The sequence below is a fragment of the Rutidosis leptorrhynchoides genome, chromosome 2 (genome assembly GCF_046630445.1).
Source record: "Rutidosis leptorrhynchoides isolate AG116_Rl617_1_P2 chromosome 2, CSIRO_AGI_Rlap_v1, whole genome shotgun sequence".
Classification (NCBI taxonomy): domain Eukaryota; kingdom Viridiplantae; phylum Streptophyta; class Magnoliopsida; order Asterales; family Asteraceae; genus Rutidosis; species Rutidosis leptorrhynchoides.
This window is the reverse complement of record NC_092334.1, coordinates 446,511,976-446,539,268: the sequence shown is the minus strand read 5'-3', so window position 1 is coordinate 446,539,268 and position 27,293 is coordinate 446,511,976. Positions and strand designations below refer to the sequence as shown.

General features: G+C 37.1%; 2 protein-coding genes across 3 annotated transcripts; both read right to left on the bottom strand.

Annotated features, from left to right (window-relative positions):
- Positions 1–8,167: 8,167 nt before the first annotated feature.
- On the bottom strand, positions 8,168–11,362 carry LOC139892462 (putative DNA glycosylase At3g47830). Of its 2 annotated transcripts, XR_011774084.1 has the most exons (5): positions 10,964–11,362; positions 10,557–10,757; positions 10,019–10,075; positions 9,647–9,946; positions 8,168–8,641 (listed from the first exon to the last, which is right to left on the bottom strand). XR_011774084.1 is itself a non-coding variant. In XM_071875561.1 (4 exons), the coding sequence occupies exons 1-4, from the start codon at positions 11,360–11,362 to the stop codon at positions 9,722–9,724; spliced, it is 882 nt and encodes a 293-aa protein (XP_071731662.1). In that variant the 3' UTR covers positions 8,168–9,721. The 2 variants fall into 2 exon arrangements, 1 of the variants encoding a protein (XP_071731662.1); XM_071875561.1 differs by having other exon boundaries at positions 8,168–9,946.
- Positions 8,247–8,735, bottom strand: LOC139889263 (zinc finger protein 5-like). The gene has a single exon (XM_071872225.1). It carries the CDS (start codon positions 8,733–8,735, stop codon positions 8,247–8,249), a length of 489 nt encoding a protein of 162 aa, XP_071728326.1.
- Positions 11,363–27,293: the final 15,931 nt, after the last annotated feature.

The window sequence follows — 27,293 nt, the reverse complement described above, 5'->3', positions numbered from 1 at the left end:
GAATTTCTAATGTCGAAGGATGATGATGAAGATTGACTCGTAAGGGTTTAGATTTAGAAGCAAGGTGTTTACTACAGAATCGTCATGATTCTTTATGTACAAGTTTAGTCCTTGTAATTTGTTCAGAGTCTCCTTCACGATTTGCTCAATCCGGTTTTCAGTACCAAATTTTCTATCGAGCGTTCCTAACACTTCCTCCTTTTTCTGAGCTTTTTCAACATACTGTACTTCATCGTAAACTTTTGACTATTAAGGTTGTTTACGGTTTTTGCTGCTTCATCAGCATTTCAAGAACTACTTCATAGTCCAAGATGTTTTTCAGAAACTTCGCATTCGAAACATGTAATTCTTAGGGATAGACACGTTTGGTGTAACTGGGGAATTTCTATAAGATTTTCAAAATACTGATTGCGGATTTCACCGAAGAGATAACGAGCTGCTGGTATATCGGCTGATAATGTCGTGGGATATAAAAGGTTCTCTGGTAACAACGGCGGAAGGACAATGTTTAAATATCAAGGTTATAATAGGAGTAGTCTCACTGAGAAGTCGAAGTGGAGCTGTGACAAAATTAGCTTCTTGAAAAGGAATTGTAGGGCTGTTTTCGCTAATAAATAGCATAGGATTCAACACGATATGTGTTAAACTATGAATTTGGATTCGAGGGTTTTCCGGTGTATAAATCTTTTCTTCGGTAGACAAGATGCGGCAGGTTCGACTTCTCGATCGAGATGTTTTTAAGAATCATGAAAGGATTTGAATGCGAATTGTAATTGTCGAGGTTCAAATGAGGTTTAGAATAAAATCAAGTGGCAAACTTGAAGATTAGTTTAGTTTCATATATGTTATAATCAATATTTTAATTAATTTTTACTTGTCCAAAGTTAGCAGTCTGTTAGTTCGATTGTCCAATAGTACAATAATTAAATAATATATATATATATATATATGTATATAATATTCGAATTAAATAATACATATCGTGACCCGTGTACCGGTCTCGGTGTCGATCACAACTCAAAGTATATATATATTTTGGAATCAACTCCGACCCCGTATAGCCATATCCCACCTTCACATATAGAGTGTCTACGGTTGTTCCAAAATATATATATAGATGGGTCAATATGATAAATCGAACCTTGTATACGTGTCCCGTTATATAAAGTGCGTAAAATAAATAAATGTATATCATGACCCATGCACCGGTGTTGTCTCAGAATTAATCCGACGTGTTGCGTACATGTGTCCCGACAGTAGTACAGTGCGAAAATTAAAATTGCGAGAATGTAAATTGCGGAAATGTAAATTGCGATAAATTAAATGTTAATCAGTTAGCTGGGAACAGTTAGCCGGAACAGTTAGCGTGAAATTCTTAATAAATTTTCAATTAGTTAAATCGTGTGTTTCTAACAATTTTAATATATCCAATGTTTTCTTCATTATGCCACTTGTTGGATTCTGATAAGTCAAAATCCGAATATGAAATGAGAATGGTTATTCTGGGATGAGCGGATACGAATACCGGTGGTTGTAAGTAGGATGATAGATAACCGTTGAATTAGATTCGAAGAATGTACAATGTAACTTATTAATGTGAATTCTAAATATTTCTCGGGTGTTACCCACCCGTTAAAATATTTTCATCATTAACAGTTGGTACGAAAGAAATTTTTAATTACATTCTTTATGAAAATATACTTGCATATATATTTTCTTCAGATGTAATAGTAGATTTAATGAGTCAATAAGATATTATACTCATTTGATTTATCGTTAACACTGGATTACATGATTTCTAAAACATTAGAGATTACATAATCACCATGTCGAACGAAGATATATGAGGTTAAACGTAAAGCGAAGGTAATCGATATAAATTTAGTAGATAGAACGATACGTAGAACGGTGACTATACTCATGGTATAGTTTATGACGTTGTGGTTTACGACGCGGTTGTGGTTACTGCTGATGTTTGTAACCGTCGTACCATATTTTCCATAGCCGTCACACGAACGCGAAGTTTGTTAACTTATACTTGTACACCGGAATGATTGGCGATTGAAGCGAGCGGATGTATAAAATTCGGAATATGAGATGGTATATAATTATGATGAGATATCCGTAAAAAGGGGAAAAGAAATGGTTTCTCGAACAGGTTCGTCGGTAAGTGTTTCAGGTTTATCGTCAAAAGAGTAATTTAGTGGATAGAAAGGTTCCTCGATGTGAAATGATTTTCGGATGTCATATGATATTCTAACTATATAGAATATCTATATATATATCCAAAGATTTCATAGTCTTCAAAGGAATTTACGGCATATGTCAGGCAAATCTAGGATGCGCTAAAATATGAATTTCGTCTATACACCATCGATGCACTAAATGCAGTAAGACGTGTCTAGACTTAAGAATGCTAAGCAGGCAATTTCCCTAAAGATGATAAGCAGATGATTTCCGACTAAAGTGATAAGCAAAGCTTTTTGACAGGCAGACACGGTCGAAGTCCAGTCTCACTAATGCATCCTAACAACTACTAGTTAGACACACTAGTGGGTGACCTGGTTCGCTAAGACCAACGCTCTGATACCACCTATAACGACCCGTTCCTAATCCATCCGGACAACGTCCATATCGATTACAAACGAATTATAATAGTTGATAACATCGCGAGGTATTTGACCTCTATATGATACATTTTACAAACGTTGCATTTATTCTTAAAAAGGCAAACTATCATTACATCAAAATTGATATGCTCGTCTAACATTTTACAATATCCAAATGGCTTAATATTAGCCCTTAATGATCTTCAATGACTCGAATGCAACGTTCGTATATCATGGCTTAAATGGTCCCAACTAGTATCCTTTATATGAGCTAATGCACAGCGGAAGACTTAATTCGTACCTGAGAATAAACATGCTTTAAAGTGTCAACCAAAAGGTTGGTGAGTTCATAAGTTTATCGTATCAACAGTTATCAAAAGTTTCAATAGACCACAAGATTTCATAGTTATAAATATCTGTACACTCGCAAGTGTATAAAAGCATTCTAAGTGGTTGAGCACTTGGTAACCATACTTAACATTTAATCACGTCGCATATTCCCTTTAATATGAAATCTTACTACACCGTACCAAGGTGTAGTCGCAAAACGAAGTACTGTGCAACCGTTGAATACTGGTCGTCCAGTCCGGTTGGGGTTGTCAGGCCCGATAGATCTATCAACAGGATTCGCGTTTACAATACCGCTGTAAATATTAGTTACCAAGCTACAGGGAAGTATGCCAGTGGTACAACTCAACGTAGAATGTGTTTTTAGTACTTGTGTCTATTTCGTAAACATTTATAAAAGCTTCGCATGTATTCTCAGTCCCAAAAATATATATATATTGCAAAAGCAATTAAAAAGGGAGCAAATGAAACTCACCAATTGTATTTTGTAGTAAAAATACATATAACATCATTGATAACTTATAAGGTTTGGCCTTCGATTCACGAACCTAATTAATTATATAATTATATATATTGATTAATATCTAAATAACAATTAAAGTCAAATTATAGTGTACCAATCCTAATGCTCGAGACTAATATGTAAAAGTTAACAAAAATTCATTTGACTCAAAAATGATTTCCAAAAATTCATTCATGTTTAAATATAATTAAATATTGTTGTCAAATATTTCATAAAATTATATAATTTTTATAATTAAAACTTTATTAAAAAAAATATATACGAAATGATAAGTTAGCAATATTTTCATTAAAAATAATATTTTTAATAGAAATAATAATTTTAGTGTCAATGAAAATAAATTAATAGTTTTATTAATAATAATGATCAAAAATATTAGTTTAATAGTTTTTGATAAAAATATCAATTGTATTTAGATATAATAACAATGATAGTACTATTTTGATAATAATACTTATAATAACAATCTAATAATAATAATGATTTTAACGATATCGTAAATAAAATGTAAAAATGTTCATTTTTAAACAATTTGTACAAAAGTTCGATTGACTATAACTTCAAATCCATCCGTCGAATTCTTTCGACATCTGAATGAAAAGTTTATAGTTTTTCGCCACCTTTCCAAAAACATATTATTCATATACCTTATTTCAACTGCAAGAGTAACTAATTCAGATTCTATCCTAAAAATATATTTTAACAAAAATAGATATAAAAATATACACGATCCTAATTTCTCGAGCACCAGTCAGGGACACACTAAAAGTAAATAAAAGTTAAGTTTAGAGTGCTTACGTATCAATATTGAGATTCAATATTGCAGGATATTATTTAGACGCAACAGAGATGACAAACACTAGTTTGTCTCATGAGCAAAACCCCCGATCCGTACCCATAACTTTCATAGATTTGACCCATAATCTCCTTAATATTATCCCATTCATAAAACCAGTTTTGGAACACTTGGATAGAACCCCGTCATAGAATCTTTGTATAAATTTTGGTACAATAAATACTCTTGATCTTAAAATTAATACTAATCTTAATCTTTAATCTTAATAATAATTTTAATAATAATAATAATAATAATAATAATAATAATAATAATAATAATAATAATAATAATAATATAAATTTTATAAGTTTACAGAGTATTATTATGTGTATATATGTGTGTGTGCGATGTTTGATGAAATGAAAAATAATAGAAGGCCTTTTAAAGAAAATTTTCGTCACCTAACTACTTTATGTCGGCAAAACATTACACGATTCGTGTAAATGGGTACACGATTCGTGTAAGGTATAGTCACGAAAGTTGTAGATTTTTGAGTTACGGTCGTTTGGACACCAAGATCACCCTTTTTCGAGTCCGAATGAATTAGTTATGATTTTTCTCGTGCAAGTGCGCAGGTTTAGTGATTTCCAACATTTTAACTTGAAATCTTGTGATGAAATGTTGTAGTCTTTTGGTGCTCATTAAAAATCTTTATATTATCTTTATTTTTATTTTTATATCATTGAAAATCCCTAAAAATATTTTATAATCAAATTATATTATATCAAAAAAAATGTTCGTTGTTTAACTAAGTATTTTTAAATACAAAACGTTTTATATTTAGCTAAAGACTATATTTAATCATTTTGTAAAAATACATAAATATATATTTAATAAACACGCTTTATTTAAATATTCATTTTTATTAAAATCACGGACCGTTATCATTTACAATTTGTCAAAAGGTTTCAAGAAAAATTCCAACTTTTAAGATAACGTTAAAAATCTTTATTCTTATCAAAATGGTTTGATAATAATTTGACGAAAGTGGTTTCAGATATTTATAAAAATTATAATCCTTTTTAAAGAAGACGTGACATATAAATCATATTTTATAATTTCTAAAATAATAACAGATAACTATAACTATATTAAACTTAATAATTACACCTTGACATGTAGTAAAAATATATTATCTTTTACTCTCGCCGATAAATATAGTATTCTTATATCGAAACCAAATATTACATATCTAATACCTTGTTAACGTTATCAATTAATAAATATATATCATATATACACATAAAAGTTCGTAAATCGTTAGGCTTGGTCAATGGGTAACTAATCATTCAAATATAGATTTCAGACTTTCTAGACTCAACATTAAGGTTTTTGCTTATCGTGTCGGAAATATATAGAGTTTAAGGTTTAAATTTGGTCGGAAATTTCCGGGTCGTTACATAAACCAACAGGTACGAATAATAATAAAAAAAATAAAGAGGAACTCGATTTCTAACTACCTGGTACGATCGATTATGATGTTTAATAATTCAGGAGATTCAAACAAAGTTTAATACAGTAATTGATTGACTTGGTAATCTGATTTTAGAGTTGTTATACACACGTACGATTTATATATATAATTAATTATAATTATATTAATAATAATTAAATTTTCTAATAATATTAATAATAAAATTAATAATAATAATACTAATAATAATAAATAATAATACTGATTTCCTTATGTATATATATATCTTGTATATAACGCACATATTTATATCTTTGTATATTATTTATATAAAGGAACATAATAGTGTTAATTATATGTAAACATTAATATTTAATACTAATATTATTAATAATAATGAAACTAGTAATAATAATAACAGAATTAATAATGATAATAATATCAATAATACTAATGATAATATCAAATGATGATTATAATTGTAAATATAATAATGATCATATTATTAATGATAATAATAAAAATGATAGTTTGTAATAAGTTTAATAATAATCATCAAAATAAGAATAAGAATGATAACAATAATATTATTAATAATGCTAATAATAACACTTTTTATAATAATATTAATATTAATAATAATAATAATAATAATAATAATAATAATAATACACAACTTATACATATCAAATTTCATATGTACCTATGATATTATACAAATATTAAGATTAATATTTACATTAATAATGAAAATAATGATCATAATATTAATATACTACACATTTATACTTTAACTTGTATTTTTCGTATAATATATTAACCTTACATCTTAAATTTCCAAATGTTTAAATTATATTTTATTAATATATGTTCTTACATTTATATATATATTATATAGATTCATGATAATATTATGGGGGATGATTCTAACACACCATTTTTTGATCCTCACACACCTATTTTAACCTTTTACTCTTTTAATAATACTCCATTTCTTTAAATTGGTGTGTGAAGATCAAAAAAGTGTGTGTGAAAATCATCCCCCATATATTATATATCTATTTAAGTTTATTGTAATAGTAACTTAATTATTTTGTTTATGATCTTATATTATTAATTATAATTGATTAATGTATAATTATTATTTTAAATTATTATATATACATTTATATATATATATATATATATATATATATATATATATATATATATATATATATACAAAATTATTTACCCATTGGTTCGTGAATCGTCGGGAATGGTCACAGGTTAATTTGATATATGACAACAGTTCAACTTTTTGATACTTAACATCACAAGCTTTACTTATCGTGTCGAAATCAAATAAAGATCAAGTTTAAATTTGGTCGAAAATTTTCGGGTCGTCACAATATATATATATATATATATATATATATATATATATATATATATATATATATATATATATATATATATATATATATATAATCAAGATGGAAGCACTTTTTTGGGGGGAAGTAATTTTTTTTCATTTTTTGAAAAAAACTTTGTTTACGAACATTATAGATTAGATGAAAATATGAACATTTAAAAAAGACAATTTGTGATGAATGTCATTATTTTGGCTGAAAAACGCTCGAAGAAAAAAATAAAAACATTCAATGCATTGAATGTTTTGCCACTGAGTTTTTTTTTTAAGAGGTTAAAAATTAGGGTTTAGAAATTAGGGTTTAGAAATTAGGGGGTTATAAATTAGGGTTTAGCTATTAGGGTTTAGAAATTAGGGTTTAGGGTTTAGAAATTAGGGTTTAGATTGAATATTTTAACACGAACAGTTTAGGGTTTAGGGTTTATGGTTTTGGGTTGAGGTTTTACGGAGTAAACCCGAAAACCTAAAACCCTAAACCCTAAACTCTAAATCGGGCTAAATTCGAAAAAAACACTTCACACAAGATGAAAACAAAACGATGCAAATAAACTCAGCAGCAAAACATTCAATGAATTGAATGTTTTAATTTTTTTTATTCGAGCGTTTTCCCGCCAAAATAATGACATTCATCACAAAGTGTCTTTTTTAAATGTTCATATTTTCATCTAATCTATAATGTTCGTGAACAAAGTTTTTTCAAAAAAAGAAAAAATAAAAATAAAAAATAATTTGCTGCCCCCTTCCCCCAAAATAGTGCTTCCCTCTTGTTTATGACCCTATATATAAACCCACTCAAACTACGTATCCAGTCCAGGCTCGAGCAGAATCCTGGCAATCATGCTAACTAAACGAACCAGAACTTGAACTACTTATACTTGGTTCATGATAGACTTTTATGCACCACACATACTATAATCTAAATGTATTATAACCCTTACATTACCTAGACAGTCTATATTTCTCCAAATATCAATCAGAATATGAATTCTAGTCGCGAAGAAGCTTGAGGTTTTATATTCCACCATAAATACTATTAAAAAAAACAAACTGTTGTCTTCTTTACATTGCCCAATACAGACTTCAGTGACCATACTTCTAAACGCTTAACAAGTGCCAGTACAGCCTACCCCGAAAGTAAATCCATCTTGTTTGAAAGTTGAGCAAGAAGCAAGGCAAGGCGAATATACAGTATTGGTTTTCTTAAAGTTCATATTTTGATAGGCAACTGAGGAATAGAAGCTTAAATATGATGAAAAACTACTGAAAGATAAAGTCGGATCACTAGTATGATTTAATAGAGACCCGAAAAGATTGAATTTAGTTTTCATAGCTTGAAGCTCTATCCTTTTCTTCTTCAGTCTCTCCTTATGGGCATTTTGGTGACCTCCTAAAGCTTGCGAATTCACAAACTTCTTACAACAAAACGCACATTTGTATTTCTTGGGGTTTGAAGGTATAAAAACCCTTTTATCCTTGTTGGATTCAACACCTTCGGAACCTTTTGCACATGGATCAATCAGAAAACCGAAAAGTTTTAGCTTTCTATTACTAACAATTTCAAGTGATTCTAAGTTAGAGGTATCGGTTTCCATAATTTGAGATGGGAAATATAGTACAAATCCTACAGCATCAGATTAACCTATTTATAGAAAGTGTTATACAAGCACATATGTTTCCCAATCTAATTATTGGATAGGATACGCAACGGACAAGAGTAAGCACTATAGAAACCTACAAGTGGCATTACTATAACGTTATGATGTCATAAAGTTCATAACTTTTTCCACTTTTGTTACCAACTTTGGTCAAGTTTTTAAGAAGATCCAGATCCAATTGGCATCTAGATATTGGGACACCCAAAATGCAACAAAGAGATTAAAAATAAAGTGTTAAAATGCCTGGCACCTATCAGGATGGCACTAGGAATTTAGTAAATTCAAATTAGAGTCTAAAGATTTCCCATTTTGCCTATGAGGTCACATGAAAAATCTAATATGTTTAATTATTCTTGTTACTCTCAACTTGATAGTTATAAGCCATAATAATTGAACAATATATTTGCCAAATATACCAAGTTAGCAGTGGAAGATGATGTTTGTGAAACAACTTAGAGTTCTTTTTGAATTTTGTATACAGGGATACCTCCATATAGGCCACTAAGTAATAGGCAATACTTAAATCTAGAAATAATAGACTTAAAGCTAAAAGTGAGCAGAACTTTTATGATAAAAATCTTTCAACTTGATTATTATTGGCCATTATCCACCAATGATCAAGATTTCCCAAATTTGGTACTGCATACTATAATGAGCCCCAGGGGTAGTGCCTTATAAAAAAATTTCATCATTAGCCAGAACCAAATACACCACAACACACACATACACATGTTAACATGCTTAATTTGTGTGAAAATGATCTGCATATTGCATTAAATGGTCAGAAATTTAGCTACATTAACAATTTAGACACATGAACAGGTCAGTTTCATAAAGAGATCACATACTCATCCAAAAATCTCTGTTTCAGTCTTCTGTACCATTCATTAAACTGGATTCAATATTTTCAGAAAGGTGGAAATTTATTTCTTTGTTAAGAAATTAAGTAAAGGACAAGAGTCACTTTCCTTGTTTTGCTTGTTATCTTCTTTCCTTACGCATTTTCGGCAGGCCTTACCATGTGTGAACAAGAGACAATTCAGATCAAATTTAAGATCATTTGGTATTCTCGTGTTGAGATGAAGATACGTCTTTTTAGTATCTGCCTCTATCGGCACCCAACCAATTGCCTTCGCAATCTGAAGAACCTGTATAAATGTCTCAATGTCAACGAAAACCCTTAGTGCCACACTTGTTTAAAAAGGTCAAAGTCAACTTACGTGTGTATCTACAGGGAAATCATCTTGCTGAAGATTAAACATCAATACACACGCCACCTGCCATTCATTTGAAGCTATAATAAATCTTTTGGATACATGATATTAAAATCTATAATACACTTCAACTAGACCATTAGTCCATTAACCACCCACAACGAGTGGTTCTAGCAGTTACTTAATTAGAACAATTATACAGATATGAACCATATAACTAGCTTAACTGCAGTTCTAATAGTCATGAGTGAGTTCAAAATTTTGTATCATTGTGGTAACAAAGTGAACCTGGTAACCATAATACTTATTCTAGTAAAACTCTAGCTATTTATAAGTGATGAAATTTTATACAATTTGTCAATTTCTGAAGTTATCTGGTCCTAAGGCACGGCATACTACAATGATACAAAATTTTGAGAGATGTTCGGCCAGTGACCCATTTTGACCCAAACCCATTTGGGTCTCGACCCAAACCGACTTGTTTGCCAGGCTTAACTACAATCTACATATCATTTTAAACAATAACAGTACAATCAGAAGGTACCGTTTTCGGCCCGATGCCTTTAATCTGAGAAAGCTCCATCTTAATTTCATCAACCGACATGTCTCGAAGATACTCTAAGCATAACTTCCCTCTCTTCTCTAGCAAACAACTCAACATATTCTTTATGCAAGAAGTTTTTTTGGGTGCTAATCCTCCACATCTTATAGCATCCTCAACACACTTTGAATCGGCAGCTAAAACCTAAATCATTTGCACATAATTATCATATATAGAATTTAGAGATAACGAAAGGATCATGCAAATTCTACCAACAATTCACTTACAATGTACAGGTTAATCTGTTTGTAATTGTACTAACTTTACCTGAAAATCGATTTTATTTATCCTATTTTAAACCCTAGGTTAAACAACTGCTATAATTAATTTAGGGTTTTGTAAAAACTAACTTCCTCCCAATTAGGGAAAGCAGATTTGAGAGCACTGAAAGCCTTGTGAGAGTTAGGATCAGTTGTATTTTGTGACAATATCGTGCTGACTAGCCCATCCAAAACGGTTTCCGTCGGAGAAATTTCCGGCGCCGGAGACGTTGTCGATTTATAGTCGCCGTCGTTTAGAAGAAGGTTTAGTCTTTGTTGGCGGTATTTTGCGAATTGTTGGGGGAAACCGTGGAAGGCTAACAGATCGTCTCGAACGGCACGGCATTCTTCGGGTGTGGGTCGAATGTGGGTCGGGTACGGGTCGGGGAGAGAGGGATTGAAAACGGGGTTCTGTTTAATTGATTTTGCCGGCGACGTTAGGCTTTTTTGTTCCGCCGATTTCCTTTTACGAGTTTCCTGTTTCCGCATTCTGTTTGAGTTGAGCTGATTAATCGAAGAACCTTAAACAAATAATTTATATTCGATTTCAAATTGAAAAAAATATTAATTAATTAGGAGTGATATTGTAATTAGTTTCGTATAAATTTGTGTTGACAAAATAAAAAAACAAATTAAGCTTAGTGAATTAATTAAATTTAAATTTTAAAATAAAAATGTGAACGTTTAATTTTCATCCCCTATTCTACTATTCTAATTCTAATGTCAATGTTCATATAAAGCGAGAAAACATGTTAGGAACTAATCGACACACTTATAAAATCAGGTGATATTTATACTTGGCAAACAGGTCGAGATGGGTCGGGTTGGGTCAAAGATCAAATGGGTTTGGGTCGAAAAGGGTCATGGGTCAAAATGGGTCAGAATTAAAATGGGTCGAACGGGTTGGGTCGAGACCCGGGTCGGGTTGGGTCAAGACCCGGGTCGGTTGGGTCGGGCTAGTAAAATTGTTCTTAATTGTATTTTTTGATGTATATCTTCCGAACACGCGCACCTAAAAAGTCATGTAGAAAACGCGATTCAAAAAAAGGCGCGTCGAAAATGCGCGTAGTAAACGCGCATAAAAAACATGCAATGAAAACACCCGTCAAAAACGCGCCTGAAAAAAGGCGCGTCGAAAACGCACGTAAAAACGGGCGTAAAAAACGTGGGGCAAAAAACGCATCGAGAAACGCGGGCCGAAAACGCGCCACGAAACCGGGCGTCAAAAATGCGCGTTGAAAACGGGCGTACAAAACGCGAGTCGAAAACGGGACTTCAAAACGCGGTCAAACCCAGTAACCGGACGCCGAAACCGCACGCCGAAATCGGGCGCCGAAAAAGCGGGTTGAAAACGGTTGCCCAAACCGGGGGTCGAAAATCTGGGGTCGGAAACTGGGCGCAAACAACGGGCGCTGAAATCGGGCGCCGAAACCGGGCGCCAAAAACGGGGCCGAAAACCGGGCAAAACAAGGTGCCTAAACCGGGCGCCGAAATGTAACAACCCAACCAGTTAACCGAGCAAAAACGTAGCATAAAAAAAAAAATTAAACAGAGCTGACCATATGGGGTGCGCGGCGCGCAGCCCCACCTGTGCGCGGCGCGCACAGGGCCTAGCAGCCCGCTGTCCACCTTTTCCAATTTTCGTAAAAAGATCTCTTGCTTCCCGACACTTTTGGACCAAACGCTTTTCACAACATTTTATATTAGTTAAAACTAACACGTTCCAATAATAAAATGAGTTTTACGAGACCGGACCCACATCGGCCGTTTTACTACTTTCGTACAAAATACCAGTTTTCAACCACATGATTTTTAACACAAAATAAAGACCGAGCATGGCGATTGGGGATACGCTACCCAATCCTAATCAATCCAAAAGCAAGATCTTCTAAAGCAACTATGCGAGTCCACTAGTCCCCACGCTTACCCGAGCCACCGTCTCCAATCAAATCTATAAAAATGTAAACAACGAGAGGGTAAGCTAACGCTTAGTGAGTGAAAATATACTACATACATATTTATGTATAAAATGGACACGCCACACAAATAATCAAATACCGCATACCGGAGCATCCAAGTGTAAAGGCAAGCTAGTCTAAGCATACCGTACGATCACTAAGCAACAAGTTAAGGATACATCAACAAACATAAGTTCACCAATGACAATGTGAACAACGCCAATGAGCTACACCCGGAGGGTTAGCTACATAACAACAATACGACAATATATATATAACAATATATAAACATCCAAGGTTAACCCCTTAACCCAATACCGAAAACCAAATACCACAATGAAGATTGGCCGAACTACACGAGCCTTAGTAAATCCGCATACACACGAGACTACTATCTTCAACAACACAACATCGAGGTTGGCCGAACTACACGAGCCTTAGTGAATCCGAAAACACACGAGATCACTACCTCAATAAGATGACCGAACTACACGCGCCATCGTGAATCCGAACTACACGAGATTCACTTTCACAATTTAATAAGATGACCGAAACTACACGCGTCATCGTGAATCTGCATCCACACGCGACTCACTTCTCAACATCAAAACCCTTCGCCATTGGGGTTTATATCATCCACATCACAACCACGTGTGATAACGTACACCCAAAATGTGTACTTCGCCAAAGGTGGTCAACCAAAACGCACAACCGTGCCAATTGGACCTATTACACAAGTCCATCAAAACCACCTATATGTGAAGTGAGCTCTATAACCGAGATCCACTTCACCCGACCCGCACCCATCCTATACATACATATGCACATAGGATATTAACACTCACCTTGTCGTCTTGATGAATGCTACCGAACAATCCGCAAGTCGCCGATGGAATGTACCTATTCCATTATCACAAATACAACAACACACTTAGAGTGGGTTTACAAACCAACTCAATTCGACACTTGGTGCAAATTCGACCAATTGCACTTACAAACACAAATCGCGCCCAAACTAACCAATAATCACTAACACTTGTGACAATGGTCCTAATATGGCAATTTGTTCACCAACCCAAAACCCACCAACAACAATCAATAACCCGATTACTAGCATCAATAAACTCACTTCAAGAGTTTAAATGGGTTTCTCTACAAATCAAGTTCAAACCCTAACTTGAATATCAAATCAAGCAATGAAATTCGGAGTTAGAACTTACCACAACAACCAAAACGTAGCTAGGAACGAGGTGAACAACTTTAACACTTGAGGTTTTGATCAAACCAAGCTTCTACTTCTCCAAAACCCCAAATCTCTCTCTAGAAATCTCCCTCTCTCTCTAGATAGTTGAGAGTGTGTTTGTGGATGTGAAAATGATCCAAAAATGGATCCAACCCAGCTGATAAGTCCACAGATCCGGCCTCAAGTGAAATGACCAAAAAGCCCCTCATTAAACTTAAAATAGAAAAAGACAGGATTTTCTGTCGCAGGCCAAGTGCGCGGGGCGCTCACCTTATGGTGCGCGGCGCGCACCCATGTCTGGGCAGATTCTGAGCTTTTAACTTCACTCCACGCTTTGCCCACTAAACGTACATCATTAATACACTACGTACAATAAATATTAGGGTCTTACAACTCTCCCCCACTTAGAATCAATCACGTCCTCGTGATCCTCATCACTTAACCAACCGGACCTACACTCCACGTTCCTCAACATAAGTCCCAAACCGACTTTCCTAGGCAATTCTTCCCAAATGAATCGCCTTTAACAACTAAATCGTCACCAGCGATTTATCGAATCCAAAAACCAAGCACTAAAACCTTACTCATTCCCTCACATCGGGAAAACTCAACCAAATGTCGAACCGAGATATCAACCCCTAGCATACCATACCAAGTACATCGCTAGTAACAACCGCACATCAAAATAAAGTCAACCATCTAAACCGACGAAGACCGAAATAAAAGCGAATCCTTACGGATAACACTTGCCAATTAACATCCCTAATAGTGCGCAACACGACCAATACGCAACTACTGTAATCATCATAAACAAACGGCTAAAATCGATATCTCCCAACCGACTATGGCAACGCAAATCCCAAGGTTTACAAAATCGACTATCGTCACACCCGCAACATCATGTGAGCGAAACACGGCTATCGCATCACTAATCACACAACACGGTCCTCACGACCCCACCATCGGCGTATAAAACAACCGATAGATCACACATCCGTTAGTGTACAACGACATATAACACTAACTCATGGACCACACATATCCATTTGCACACGAGGACGGTACTCGAATTTCCCATCGGTGCTCACACATCCAACAACATGAAGGCTGGCCGAAAACTACACGCGCCTTAGTGAATCCGCAACCACACGCGACTCACTACCTCCAACGCACAACAATCGGGATTGGCCGAACTACACGCGCCTTAGTGAATCCGAACTACACGAGAGTCACTATCCCAATAGAATGACCGCAACCACACGTGTCATTTGTGAATCCGAACTACACGTGACTCACTCCTCAATATAATGACCGCAACCACACGAGTCATTTGTGAATCCGAACTACACGCGACTCACTTCCACAATAAGATCACCGAAACTACACGCGTCATCGTGAATCTGCAAACATACGCGATCCACTTCCCAATCTCAACACAGGAATGGTAATCCCATTCCCCATCGGTACTCGAATTTCCTGATAACGTTATACCATACCGATATAACACTACTCCCATGATGAAGTCAGCGGACCCCGTCAACGGTCATGCTTCACCAATCGACGCTCTTTTGGCCTCATACAACGAGTAACGTAACATCGCGCTCTGCTACGCCATAGTGAATCCTAACGGATACCACTAACCATTCACACAATCAAGCAAAAACCACCTATATCAAACATAGGCACAAAACAATAATTCTCTAGAAGAGAATCCGATACTCACATCCCTTAACAGAGGGATTTCACCTTGCTCGTCAAACACGTCCATTATCTCTCAACGAGATTTACCACATTACCACCTCAGTGATAATTCAAATCCAAAATCATAAGTACAATTTAACCGAAGTTGTACTCTACCACAATCGACCAAATCTAGGTCCCGACACAAATTCCGGATCTACTAAAACGTCATCCGAAATCTCACACTAGAACTTCCTCGTGCGGGAGTGTAACTCCCCACTTGGAACTACATTCCATAACCGCATCTTGTACAATCGTACAATGCTACCAAAGGTAGACTTTACCAACAATTGGGTTCACACGACCCATCACCATATCTTGCTCCAACCTTGAGCATACTAAGGATCTTAACCTATCCTTAAACACTTCGAACGAAAAGTGTACCACAAATTACACAAACTATACTCTCGCAATCATCTAATTGCTTTAGCTTGTCAAATTTCACCTAGTCACTCATGTACCTAAGGGTTTCTCTCTGGCACCCTAAGCACAATGTAACCACAACACAATCGGAGTCGAACACCACGCTAGTAGGTATGAAAGAGGCACCTAATGTCGCGTCATGCAGACTCTTTTACCAACATACATCGAGATCAACACTCGATTTCTCGGGTTTCATCCCACCCGTCGAACCTCATGGTTCATCAACTTCAACACAAAAGCGAACACGCGCTTAACAACCGAACACCAAAACCCATTTCCATGGCTTGGTAGAAATATTTCTCAAATACTAAGGAATGCTTGGTTGCACCAAGTCTTACGCCCTTCGCCCGACAATCAAACGTCACCATAGGGTACTTCCATTAGGAACGTCACCCATATCAATAACATGTACAACACAATGCATCTAATAACTCAAACTCAACGGCACATAATAAATAATCAAAGGACATATTTATTAAAATGAAACGTACCTTAACGTCTCCTTGCCGCACCCGTCCCCGCTAACTTGGGACATTCTGACTTACGATGTCCTTCTTCTTGGAAAATGAAGCACACCATGCCATCACCCTTTGACGCCGAACATTCCCAAGACTTGTGACCCCTCACGCCACAATTGTAACATCTAGACGCGCTAGAATCTGATATACTCGTCCGCGTACCACCCGTGCTCACACTCGGACCCTTAGTCCTTGTAACACCCTAATATTTATGGTACAGAAGTGTAAATAGAGTACATAAAGCGTGGGAATAAATGTGGAATTAAACAGAAGTCAGAGGCTGTTCAGGCCTCAGTGCGCGTAGCGCACACTTATGGGTGCGCGTGGCGCACTCCCACTGTAGCTGGATTCTGCCTTTTCTAATTAGATATTTTGGAAGGGCTTTGTGGTAATTTCACTTGTGGAACGAGTTAAGGTCACAAGATCAGTAGTAGGGGTATCATAACTCCATTTTCAACCACCTTCATCTTTCTAATTTAATTTTAGTGAGAGAAACCCATTTGAGTGAGAGAAAGCTCAAGTAAAGAAAGACGGAGCTAGTTTCGGGTCTTAGCTCGAGTTATAAAGTTGTTCATCTCCTCACTAGCTACGTTTTGGTTGTGGTGGTAAGTTCTAATCTTGATTTCCTTAATTTGATTTGTTTAAAGGTTAGGGCTTGGGTTAGTGATGAACATAAAACCCATTATTGGTGATTTTGGGGGTTTGTGGGTAAGATTGAGTCATGAGGACTCAAGAACAACTAACCTAGGGTTTTAAAGTAATAAATGGTGTTAATGAGTCTAAAATGGTTAGTTAATCACTAGCTCACTTGTGTTGCTAGTAAAAAGTGTTTCTAGGGTTCATGGTTGACTTGAAATGGGTCAAATGGGTAGGTTTGACCTAGCGGGATAAATTGTGTATGAAAACACCCTAGTTATGTGTTGATAGAGGTCTTAGAACCTTAATCACTAGCTTTTAGTGATTAGTTGGGAGTCTTGACCTTTAATGAGTGATTCTAGTGCAAATGGGTCATAAATGCACTAGTGAGGCTAGTTGGTGGAAAGTCCAACTTATTATGTGAATTAATTGAGAATTAATTGTGTTAGGTGACTCACTTTGAAGTTATAAGTTGTTATTGGAAATCTCGCCAAGTCGACAAGGTGAGTAGAATGATTATACATGTGTGTATATAATGTATCTATTTGTAGGGCGGGAAAGGGGCCGGGTATATGTTGTCTATACCACCAAGAGTTAGTGATATATTTCGTTGTACACTAACGATGGATATTTCGTTGTCCAAATCGCCCAAGAGTTAGTGATATATTTCGTTGTACACTAACGATTGATTGAACGGATATTTCGTTGTCCTTGTCGCCTGGGGGGTTAGTGATATATTTCCTTGTACACTAATGGTTGTTATGAACACCGATGGGAAATTCGAAGTACCATTCCCATGTATTATTGGTTAACCGTAATTACGCGTTGTAGTGTAGCATATTATATTATTCGGGTTATATATATGCTATTGTTGTGCTAGTTTGCGATCTTGAAGGGTTTAGAGTTATACTTGCGATGGTATGCTATGTAAATTGCTAGCGTGTATGAGGTATTTGTGTAAGTGTATGCAAGTAGGTATATTATATATGTATGTGTATAATTATTGCATTCACTAAGCGTTAGCTTACCCTCTCGTTGTTTACCTTTTTAGGATCCGGCTTGGATAAGGGCAAAGGTATTAGCACGGATTAGTGGCTTTCGGGGGTTATAGCTTTTTGAAAGTTCGACCAAGATTTGGGTAGTTTAACCCCAAACACCATGCTCTAGTGACGTTTGACAATTAAACTTTTTGTGGTCGAAACTCGTATTTTGTACTTAAGGGTATTTTGGGCATATGTGGGCCCCACAATGTAAAACTCGTTTTATCATTGATTCGTGCTAGTTTTACTTATACTAATATGGTGTGAAAAGCATTTCATCTAAAAATGATGGGAAGTGATAGATCTTTTTACGAAAATGGAAAAAGTTGGACAGCGGGCTGCCAGGCCCTGTGCGCATCGCGCACAGGTAGGGCTGCGCGCCGCGCACCCTGCCTGGGCAGGCCTTCTTCGGATTTTTTTTTTATTTTGCAGTTTTGGTTGATTAACGGGTTGGGATGTTACAAGTAGTATCAGAGCATGGTCTAAGGGATTTAGGTGACTTGAGATAGGCGTCTAGACTTAGACTTTTGTGTTGTTGAATTATATGTGGGACTTGTAGGACTACGGGTCGGTGCGGGTTTTGATTAGTTCTTTGATGCATATGTGGACTAACTATGCTATATTATGATGTTACTAATCATGTGTTATTGTTTTGAGCATCGAGCAAGATGGTTGTGATACGTTTGAGCATGACACGGCATGTGAGCATAATAGTGAGTCGTGACCACTATTACGGTTGCAAGTCAAGTCAAGCAAGGACGTGCGACGAGTATCGAGCTAGATGTGGTGTGTGTGCGGTCATATGCATAGGTATATATGTGTATAATGAAGACGAGAAACGGAACGGATACGAATGACAATGGTGGTCCCTCTCATGTGGAGGAAGATGAGATGACTACCAAGATTGAGACCGCTTTAGAAAACTATGTTTCGGTTTTCTCACGAAGGGTTAAACAAATACTCAAAGAGTCGTTTTCGGAACAAATTGTCGATATGATTCAAGAACGAATGGCCAATGCCGTCAAAGAAGAAGTTGAAAGGAGGTTTCCTAGACCTCAAAATGGGGCCGAGTAGGAGTTTAGCTATAAGAACTTCTTGGCGACTAAGCCTCCTCACTTTCACGGGGATCCCGACCCCATGAAAAGTGCGGCTTGGATCTCCGATGTTGAAGGTTATTTTCGCACAACCGAGTGCCCACCCGAGAAGATGACAAGACTTGCTACTAGTTTGTTGAGGGGCCATGCTAAAGATTGGCTCGATGGTAAAATTGATATGGTGGGTGATGCGGATTTTGTGGGGTTGTCTTGGGCGGAGTTCAAGAAGGAGTTTTTCCTCGAATATCGTACGCAAGCGGATCTTTCTAAATTGCGCAACGAGTTAAGGAACATGCGTCAAGGGTCTTTGGACCTAAACACTCTCAAAACCAATTTTCTCGCCAAAGCGCGTTTTTGCCCCGAGTATGTGGGGAATGATTAAGTGTTAATGGAAGACTTTCATGCGACCCTTAGAGATGATTTTAAGGGTAAAATTAGTATTGGTCATGTTGAGACTTTTGCTAAGCTTTTAGCGGTGGCAAAGGGGTTTGAAGCGCAAGCTACGAGTCCGGTTAGTTATGCGCCAAGTAAAAGAAAGTTTGAGGCTTCTAGTTATTCGAACAAGAAGAGTAGGGGAGCATCCGAAAGTGTTAGTAGTGTAAAGAAAGGTACTTTTAATGTCCACGTGACCACGTGCTACAATTGTGGGCAAAAAGGTCACTACTCTCGTGATTGCCCAAAACCGCGTGCTAATGTGATCACATGTTTTAATTGTCAACAAGAAGGGCACCGAAAGTCGGAGTGCCCCGATCTCTGAAATGATCAAGTTAAGAGGATAGAGAAGGCGGCGGGGTCGGCAAGGGGGCGTAATTATTTGATGACCAATGATGAAGCTAAGCAATCCAATGAAGTCGTCTCAGGTACTTTCATGGTTAACTCTAATCCGACGAGGATTATATTTGATAGCGGTGCAAGTTTGTCGTTTGTGTCTCCAAAATTTGTGCCTAAACTTAATAAACCGTTAGCTAAGTTAAGTCCTCCGGTAGAAGTCGAAATAGCGGATGGCAAGACGATGCTAGTGGTTGATGTGTGTAAAAATTGTAATGTTGTGTTTGGTGCTGAAAACTTTAAAATTGATCTCATCCCGATGACTTTGGGTGATTTTGATATCGTGGTTGGTATGGATTGGCTCGATCATAATAGAGCCGATATTGCATGCCATGAAAAATCTATTCGTGTGAAGACCCTAAGTGGGGGAGAGTTAATTATTCATGGCGATAAGCATAGAAGACTTGTGTCAATATGCACTTTTGCACGGGCACGTCATTTCCTTGTTAGTGGTGGCATGGCTTTTCTTGCCCATGTTGTTGATACTCGTGATAAGCCGCCACCCATTCGCGATGTTCCGGTGGTTAATGAATTTGAAGACGTTTTTCCGGATGAGTTACCGGGTGTTCTGGCGGAAAGACAAGTTGAATTTCGCATTGAGTTGGTTCCGGGAGCTACTCCCATTGCTAAAACTCCTTATCGTTTAGCACCAACGGAAATGCAAGAATTGTTAAATCAAACCCAAGAGTTACTTGAAAAGGGTTTTATTCGACCGAGTGCTTCGCCATGGGGTGCTCCGGTCTTGTTCGTGAAGAAGAAAGATGGTAGTATGCGTATGTGCATTGATTATCGGGAGTTGAATAAAGTGACGATCAAGAATCATTATCCATTGCCTAGAATTGACGATTTATTTGACCAACTCCAAGGTGCGACGTATTTCTCTAAAATTGACCTACGGTCCGGCTATCACCAAATACGGGTCCGTGAGGAAGATATTGAGAAAACGGCTTTTCGAACGCGTTACGGGCATTTTGAGTTTGTAGTTATGCCTTTTGGTCTTACGAATGCACCGGCGGCATTCATGGATCTTATGAACCGAGTGTGCCAACCTATGTTGGACAAGTTGGTAATTGTGTTCATCGACGACATACTTGTTTATTTGAAGAGTATGAGGGAACATGAACATCATTTGCGTAGTGTGTTGAAGACGTTGCGAAAAGAGAAGTTGTATGCTAAGTTCTCGAAATGTGAATTTTGGCTAAGGGAAGTTCAATTCCTTGGCCATATTGTGAACAAGGATGGTATTCAAGTAGATCCGGGGAAGATAGAGACGGTGAAGAGTTGGGGACAACCGACTACGCCTACGGAAATCCAAAGTTTCCTCGGATTGGCCGGTTATTATCGTCGGTTTATCCAAGATTTTTCTAAGATTGCTTCTCCATTGACGAAATTGACGAGGAAGAATGCGAGATTTAATTGGGAAACGGGCAAGAAATTGCTTTTCAATTGTTAAAAGAGAAGTTGTGTCAAGCTCCGGTCTTAGTGTTTCCAAAAGGTGTAGATGATATGACAGTTTATTGTGATGCTTCTTTAAATGGGCTCGGGTGTGTTCTAATGCAACGAGGTAAAGTCATCGCTTATGCCTCGCGCCATTTAAAGGAACATGAAAAGAATTACCCGACACACGATCTCGAACTAGCGGCGGTGGTCCATGCTTTGAAAATTTGGCGCCATTACTTGTATGGTGTTAAGTGTACGATTTATTCGGATCACAAGAGTTTGAAACATCTTTTTGATCAACGAGATTTGAATTATCGTCAACGTAGATGGATGGATGTGGTGAAGGATTATGATTGTGAAATACTTTACCATCCGGGTAAGGCGAATGTAGTCGCGGATGCGTTAAGTCGAAAGAGTCAACATCCGGCGATACATTTAGGATTGTTGTGCATGACAATTACTAACGACTTTCTCGAAAAGATCGCTGAGATTCAAATTGAAGCCTTTGTCCATAATAAACGTGAAGAGCGGATCGTGGGGCAAACAGAGTTTATTACTTTGGGCCCTCAAGGTTTGTTGTCCTTTCAAGGAAGAGTGTGGATACCAAGGATGGGGGGATTCTGAAAGGTGCTTCTTGACGAAGCGCACAAGTCTAAGTATTCCATTCATCTGGGTGCAACAAAAATGTACCTTGATTTGAGGAAAGATTATTGGTGGCCGGGCATGAAACGCGACGTTGTTAAGTATGTTGAGCAATGCGTCACGTGTTTGCAAGTTAAAGCCGAACACCAAAATCCGTATGGTAAGTTGCAACCGCTAGAAATTCCGATGTGGAAGTGGGAACATATTACCATGGATTTTATTACCTAGTTGCCAAAGACAGCAAGGACCCAATTCGATACTATTTGGGTGATTGTTGATAGATTGACGAAAAGTGCTTTGTTTCTTCCTATTAAAGAAGCAATTAAGTCGGAGGCACTTGCGAAAATGTTCATTAAAGAAGTGATATCGAGACATGGCGTTCCCGCGTCCATCGTTTCGGATCGGGACACGCGTTTTACTTCTCGATTTTAGAAGAAGTTTCATGAAGATATGGGTACGAGGGTGAATATGAGTACGGCGTACCATCCTCAAACGGACGGTCAAACCGAACGTATGAATCAAACATTGGAGGATATGTTGCGAGCGTGTATTATTGATTTCGGTGGTATTTAGGATGAACACTTGCCTTTGGTGGAATTCTTGTACAATAATAGTTTTCACTCTAGTATTGGAATGCCACCATATGAGATGTTATACGGTAGAAGGTGTCGAACCCCGATTTGTTGGGGCGAAGTGGGTCAAAGGGAAGTCGGGAGCACCGACTTGGTATTGGAGACGAATAGTAAAATCGAAATGATTCGGGCTCGTTTAAAAGCGGCGCAAGATAGACAAAAGTCTTATGTCAATAAACGTAGGCGACCGATCGAGTTTCAAGAGGGTGACATGGTGATGCTCAAGGTTTCGCCGTGGAAGGGTATTATTCGGTTTCGAAAATGGAAAAAGTTAGCTCCTCGGTTTATTGGGCCATTTAAGATTTTAGCTCGTGTTGGTGAAGTTGCGTATCATTTGGAATTACCCGAAGAGCTTGCGGGGATCCATAATACATATCATGTTTTCCATCTCCGTAAGTGTCTTGCGGATGATTCGTCATGGGTGCCATTATATGAGATTGAGCTAAACAACAAGCTAGAATATGTTGAAGAGCCGATCGCTATACTTGATGAAAAGGTGAAAATGTTGCGTAACAAAGAGGTGAGGACCTTTAAAGTCCAATGGCGTCGTAGTAAAGGTTCCGAGTTTACGTGGGAACCCGAAGAATTTGTGTTGGTATATCTTCCTGCTTGTCATGCGGCTTGGATCGCGAGGACGCATTCCGATTCAAGTGGGGGAGAGTTTTAACACCCTAATATTTATGGTACAGAAGTGTAAATAGAGTACATAAAGTGTGGGAATAAATGTGGAATTAAACAGAAGTCAGAGACTTATGGGTGCGCGTAGTGCACTCCCACTGTAGCCGGATTCTGCCATTTCTAATTAGATATTTTGGAAGGGCTTTGTGGTAATTTCACTTGTGGAACGAGTTAAGGTCACAAGATCAGTAGTTGGGGTATCATAACTCCATTTTCAACCACCTTCATCTTTCTAATCTAATTTTAGTGAGAGAAACCCATTTGAGTGAGAGAAAGCTCAAGTAAAGGAAGAAGGAGCTAGTTTCGGGTCTTAGCTCGAGTTATAAAGTTGTTCATCTCCTCACTAGCTACGTTTTGGTTGTGGTGGTAAGTTCTAATCTTGATTTCCTTAATTTGATTTGTTTAAAGGTTAGTGCTTGGGTTAGTGATGAACATAAAACCTATTATTAGTGATTTTGGGGGTTTGTAGGTAAGATTGAGTCATGAGGACTCAAGAACAACTAACCTAGGGTTTTAAAGTAATAAATGGTGTTATTGAGTCTAAAATGGTTAGTTAATCACTAGCTCACTTGTGTTGCTAGTAAAAAGTGTTTCTAGGGTTCATGGTTGACTTGAAATGGGTCAAATGGGTAGGTTTGACCTAACGGGATAAATTGTGTATGAAAACACCCTAGTTATGTATTGATAGAGGTCTTAGAACCTTAATCACTAGCTTTTAGTGATTAGTTGGGAGTCTTAACCTTTAATGAGTGATTCTAGTGCAAATGGGTCATAAATGCACTAGTGAGGCTAGTTGGTGGAAAGTCCAACTTATTATGTGAATTAATTGAGAATTAATTGTGTTAGGTGACTCGCTTTGAAGTTACAAGTTGTTATTGAAAATCTCGCCAAGTCGACAAGGTGAGTGGAATGATTATACATGTGTGTATATAATGTATCTATTTGTAGGGTGGGAAAGGGGCCGGGTATATGTTGTCTATACCACCAAGAGTTAGTGATATATTTTGTTGTACACTAACGATGGATATTTCGTTGTCCAAATCACCCAAGAGTTAGTGATATATTTCGTTGTACACTAACGATTGATTGAACGGATATTTCGTTGTCCGTATTGCCTAGGGGGTTAGTGATATATTTCGTTGTACACTAACGGTTGTTATGAACACCGATGGGAAATTCGAAGTACCATTCCCATGTATTATTGGTTAACTGTAATTACGCGTTGTAGTGTAGCATATTATATTATTCGGGTTATATATATGCTATTGTTGTGCTAGCTTGCGATCTTGAAGGGTTTAGAGTTATACTTGCGATGGTGTGCTATGTAAATTGCTAGCGTGTATGAGGTAATTGTGTAAGTGTATGCAAGTAGGTATATTATATATGTATGTGTATAATTATTGCATTCACTAAGCATTAGCTTACCCTCTCGTTGTTTACCTTTTTAGGATCCGGCTTGGATAAGGGCAAAGGTATTCGCACGGATTAGTGGCTTTCGGGGGTTATAGCTTTTTGGAAGTTCGACCAATATTTGGGTAGTTTAACCCCAAATACCATGCTCTAGTGACGTTTGGAAATTAAACTTTTTGTGGTCGAAACTCGTATTTTGTACTTAAGGGTATTTTGGGCATATGTGGGCCCCGCGATGTAAAACTCGTTTTATCATTGATTCGTGCTAGTTTTACTTATACTAATATGATGTGAAAAGCATTTTGTCTAAAAATAATGGGAAGTGATAGATCTTTTTACGAAAATGGAAAAAGTTGGACAGCGGGCTGCCAGGCCCTGTGCGCGCCGCGCACAGGTAGGGCTGCGCGCCGCGCACCCTGCCTGGGCAGGCCTGCTTCGATTTTTTTTTATTTTGCAGTTTTGGTTGGTTAACGGGTTGGGATGTTACAGTCCTCTTACTTGGAGCACCATAAGAAACAACCCTTCTCTCACTTGAAGGTTCACCCATCTTTGATCGCGAATACGACTCGAAACCTCTAGCCACGGCAAATAATTCCGAAAACAATTTCGCGTAACCCCGGCTAATCTTATTCTTCAAGTCATCATTCAAAGTTCGATAGAAATCTTGCATCAATAAATGGTCATTCCCCAAATACTCCGGGCAAAAACGAGCCTTTGCCATAAAGGTCGTCTTGAGAGTATTCAAATCCATAGAACCCTGTTGCAAATTTCGCAACTCATTACGCATTTTCGATAAATCGGCTGAAGTTCAGAACTCCTCGAAGAATTCTTTCTTAAACTCGTCCCACGATAACGCCATAAACGTTTCGCCACCGACAAGATCAATCTTACCATCCAACCAATCCTTCGCCCTACTCCGAAACAAACTAGTAGCGAGTCTTGTCTTTTTCTTGGGAGGGCATTCAATAGTACGAAAACACCCTTCGACATCCGAGATCCAAGTTGTGCTTACCAAAGGATCCGGTTTCCTGTCATACATTGGGGGTTTAGTCCTCATGAAGCTCTTAAGACAACGCTCCATTCCACTACTACCTTGAAGTTCGGAATACTTCCTATCCATTTCTTCTCGAAACGCACTCATTTGCTCCGCAACGGCGGCCGCAACTCTAGCGTTAAACTCCAAATCGTTTGTCTCGATCCCGTTTCCCGTCGCCATTCTAAGGAATGCAAAGCGATTAGATCATGAACGTATAAAGCACACACACAATACCACCCCATCTTGCTAAACACTCGTCGTACATCACCTGCTAGACACGATTTGCACCCGTAATAAGGTTTGCAAGTCCTTATTACGCATACACGCCGTATTAACTCGTTAGTACAACGACCGCCTCGCTCTATGATATCTATGCAACCGCAAACATAAACCAAATACAACGCAATCACATATTAATAATAACCGCATATTAATATAAACGTCAGTCCACCTACAAACAAGGCACTAACTATAACCCATTCCGACCCGTACTGATAATGCTAAAAACGAACATATATTTCATAGCATTATCCTTCAAGAAAGATAAGCTTTTGGTTGCAATTGTTCTATTTACAAGTGATATTCGTTTAAATAATAAAAGGTGAAGACAAAAGACAGATTCGATGATTTGAAGATGCAAATGACCAAAAAGCTAAAAAGTACAAAGTACAATTAAAGTGGTTCAAATTATTGATGAGAAACGTCTAAAAATTACAAGAGTACGATCCGCGGAACGCAAAGTACAAGATATTAAATAGTACGAAAGGACGTTCAAAAATCCGGAACCGGGACATGAACCAACTATCAACGCGCGACGCAACAGACCTAAAATTACAAGTCAACGATGCACAAGAATATAATATAATATATATATAATTATATAAAATTATATATATTATATTATATAATATATTGATACGCAGCAGCCCACGTTTTTAGAATCATTGTGAGCTGGAAAAGCAGGCCATGCGATCGCATGGCCAGGAAGGCTTAAAACCATGCGATTGCATGGCAGCCTGTAGCACGCCAAGTCCTATAAATTTCGTAGTTTCTGGCTGAATTTATTACACAATATAATTCAATCTCTCTCAATCTCAAATAT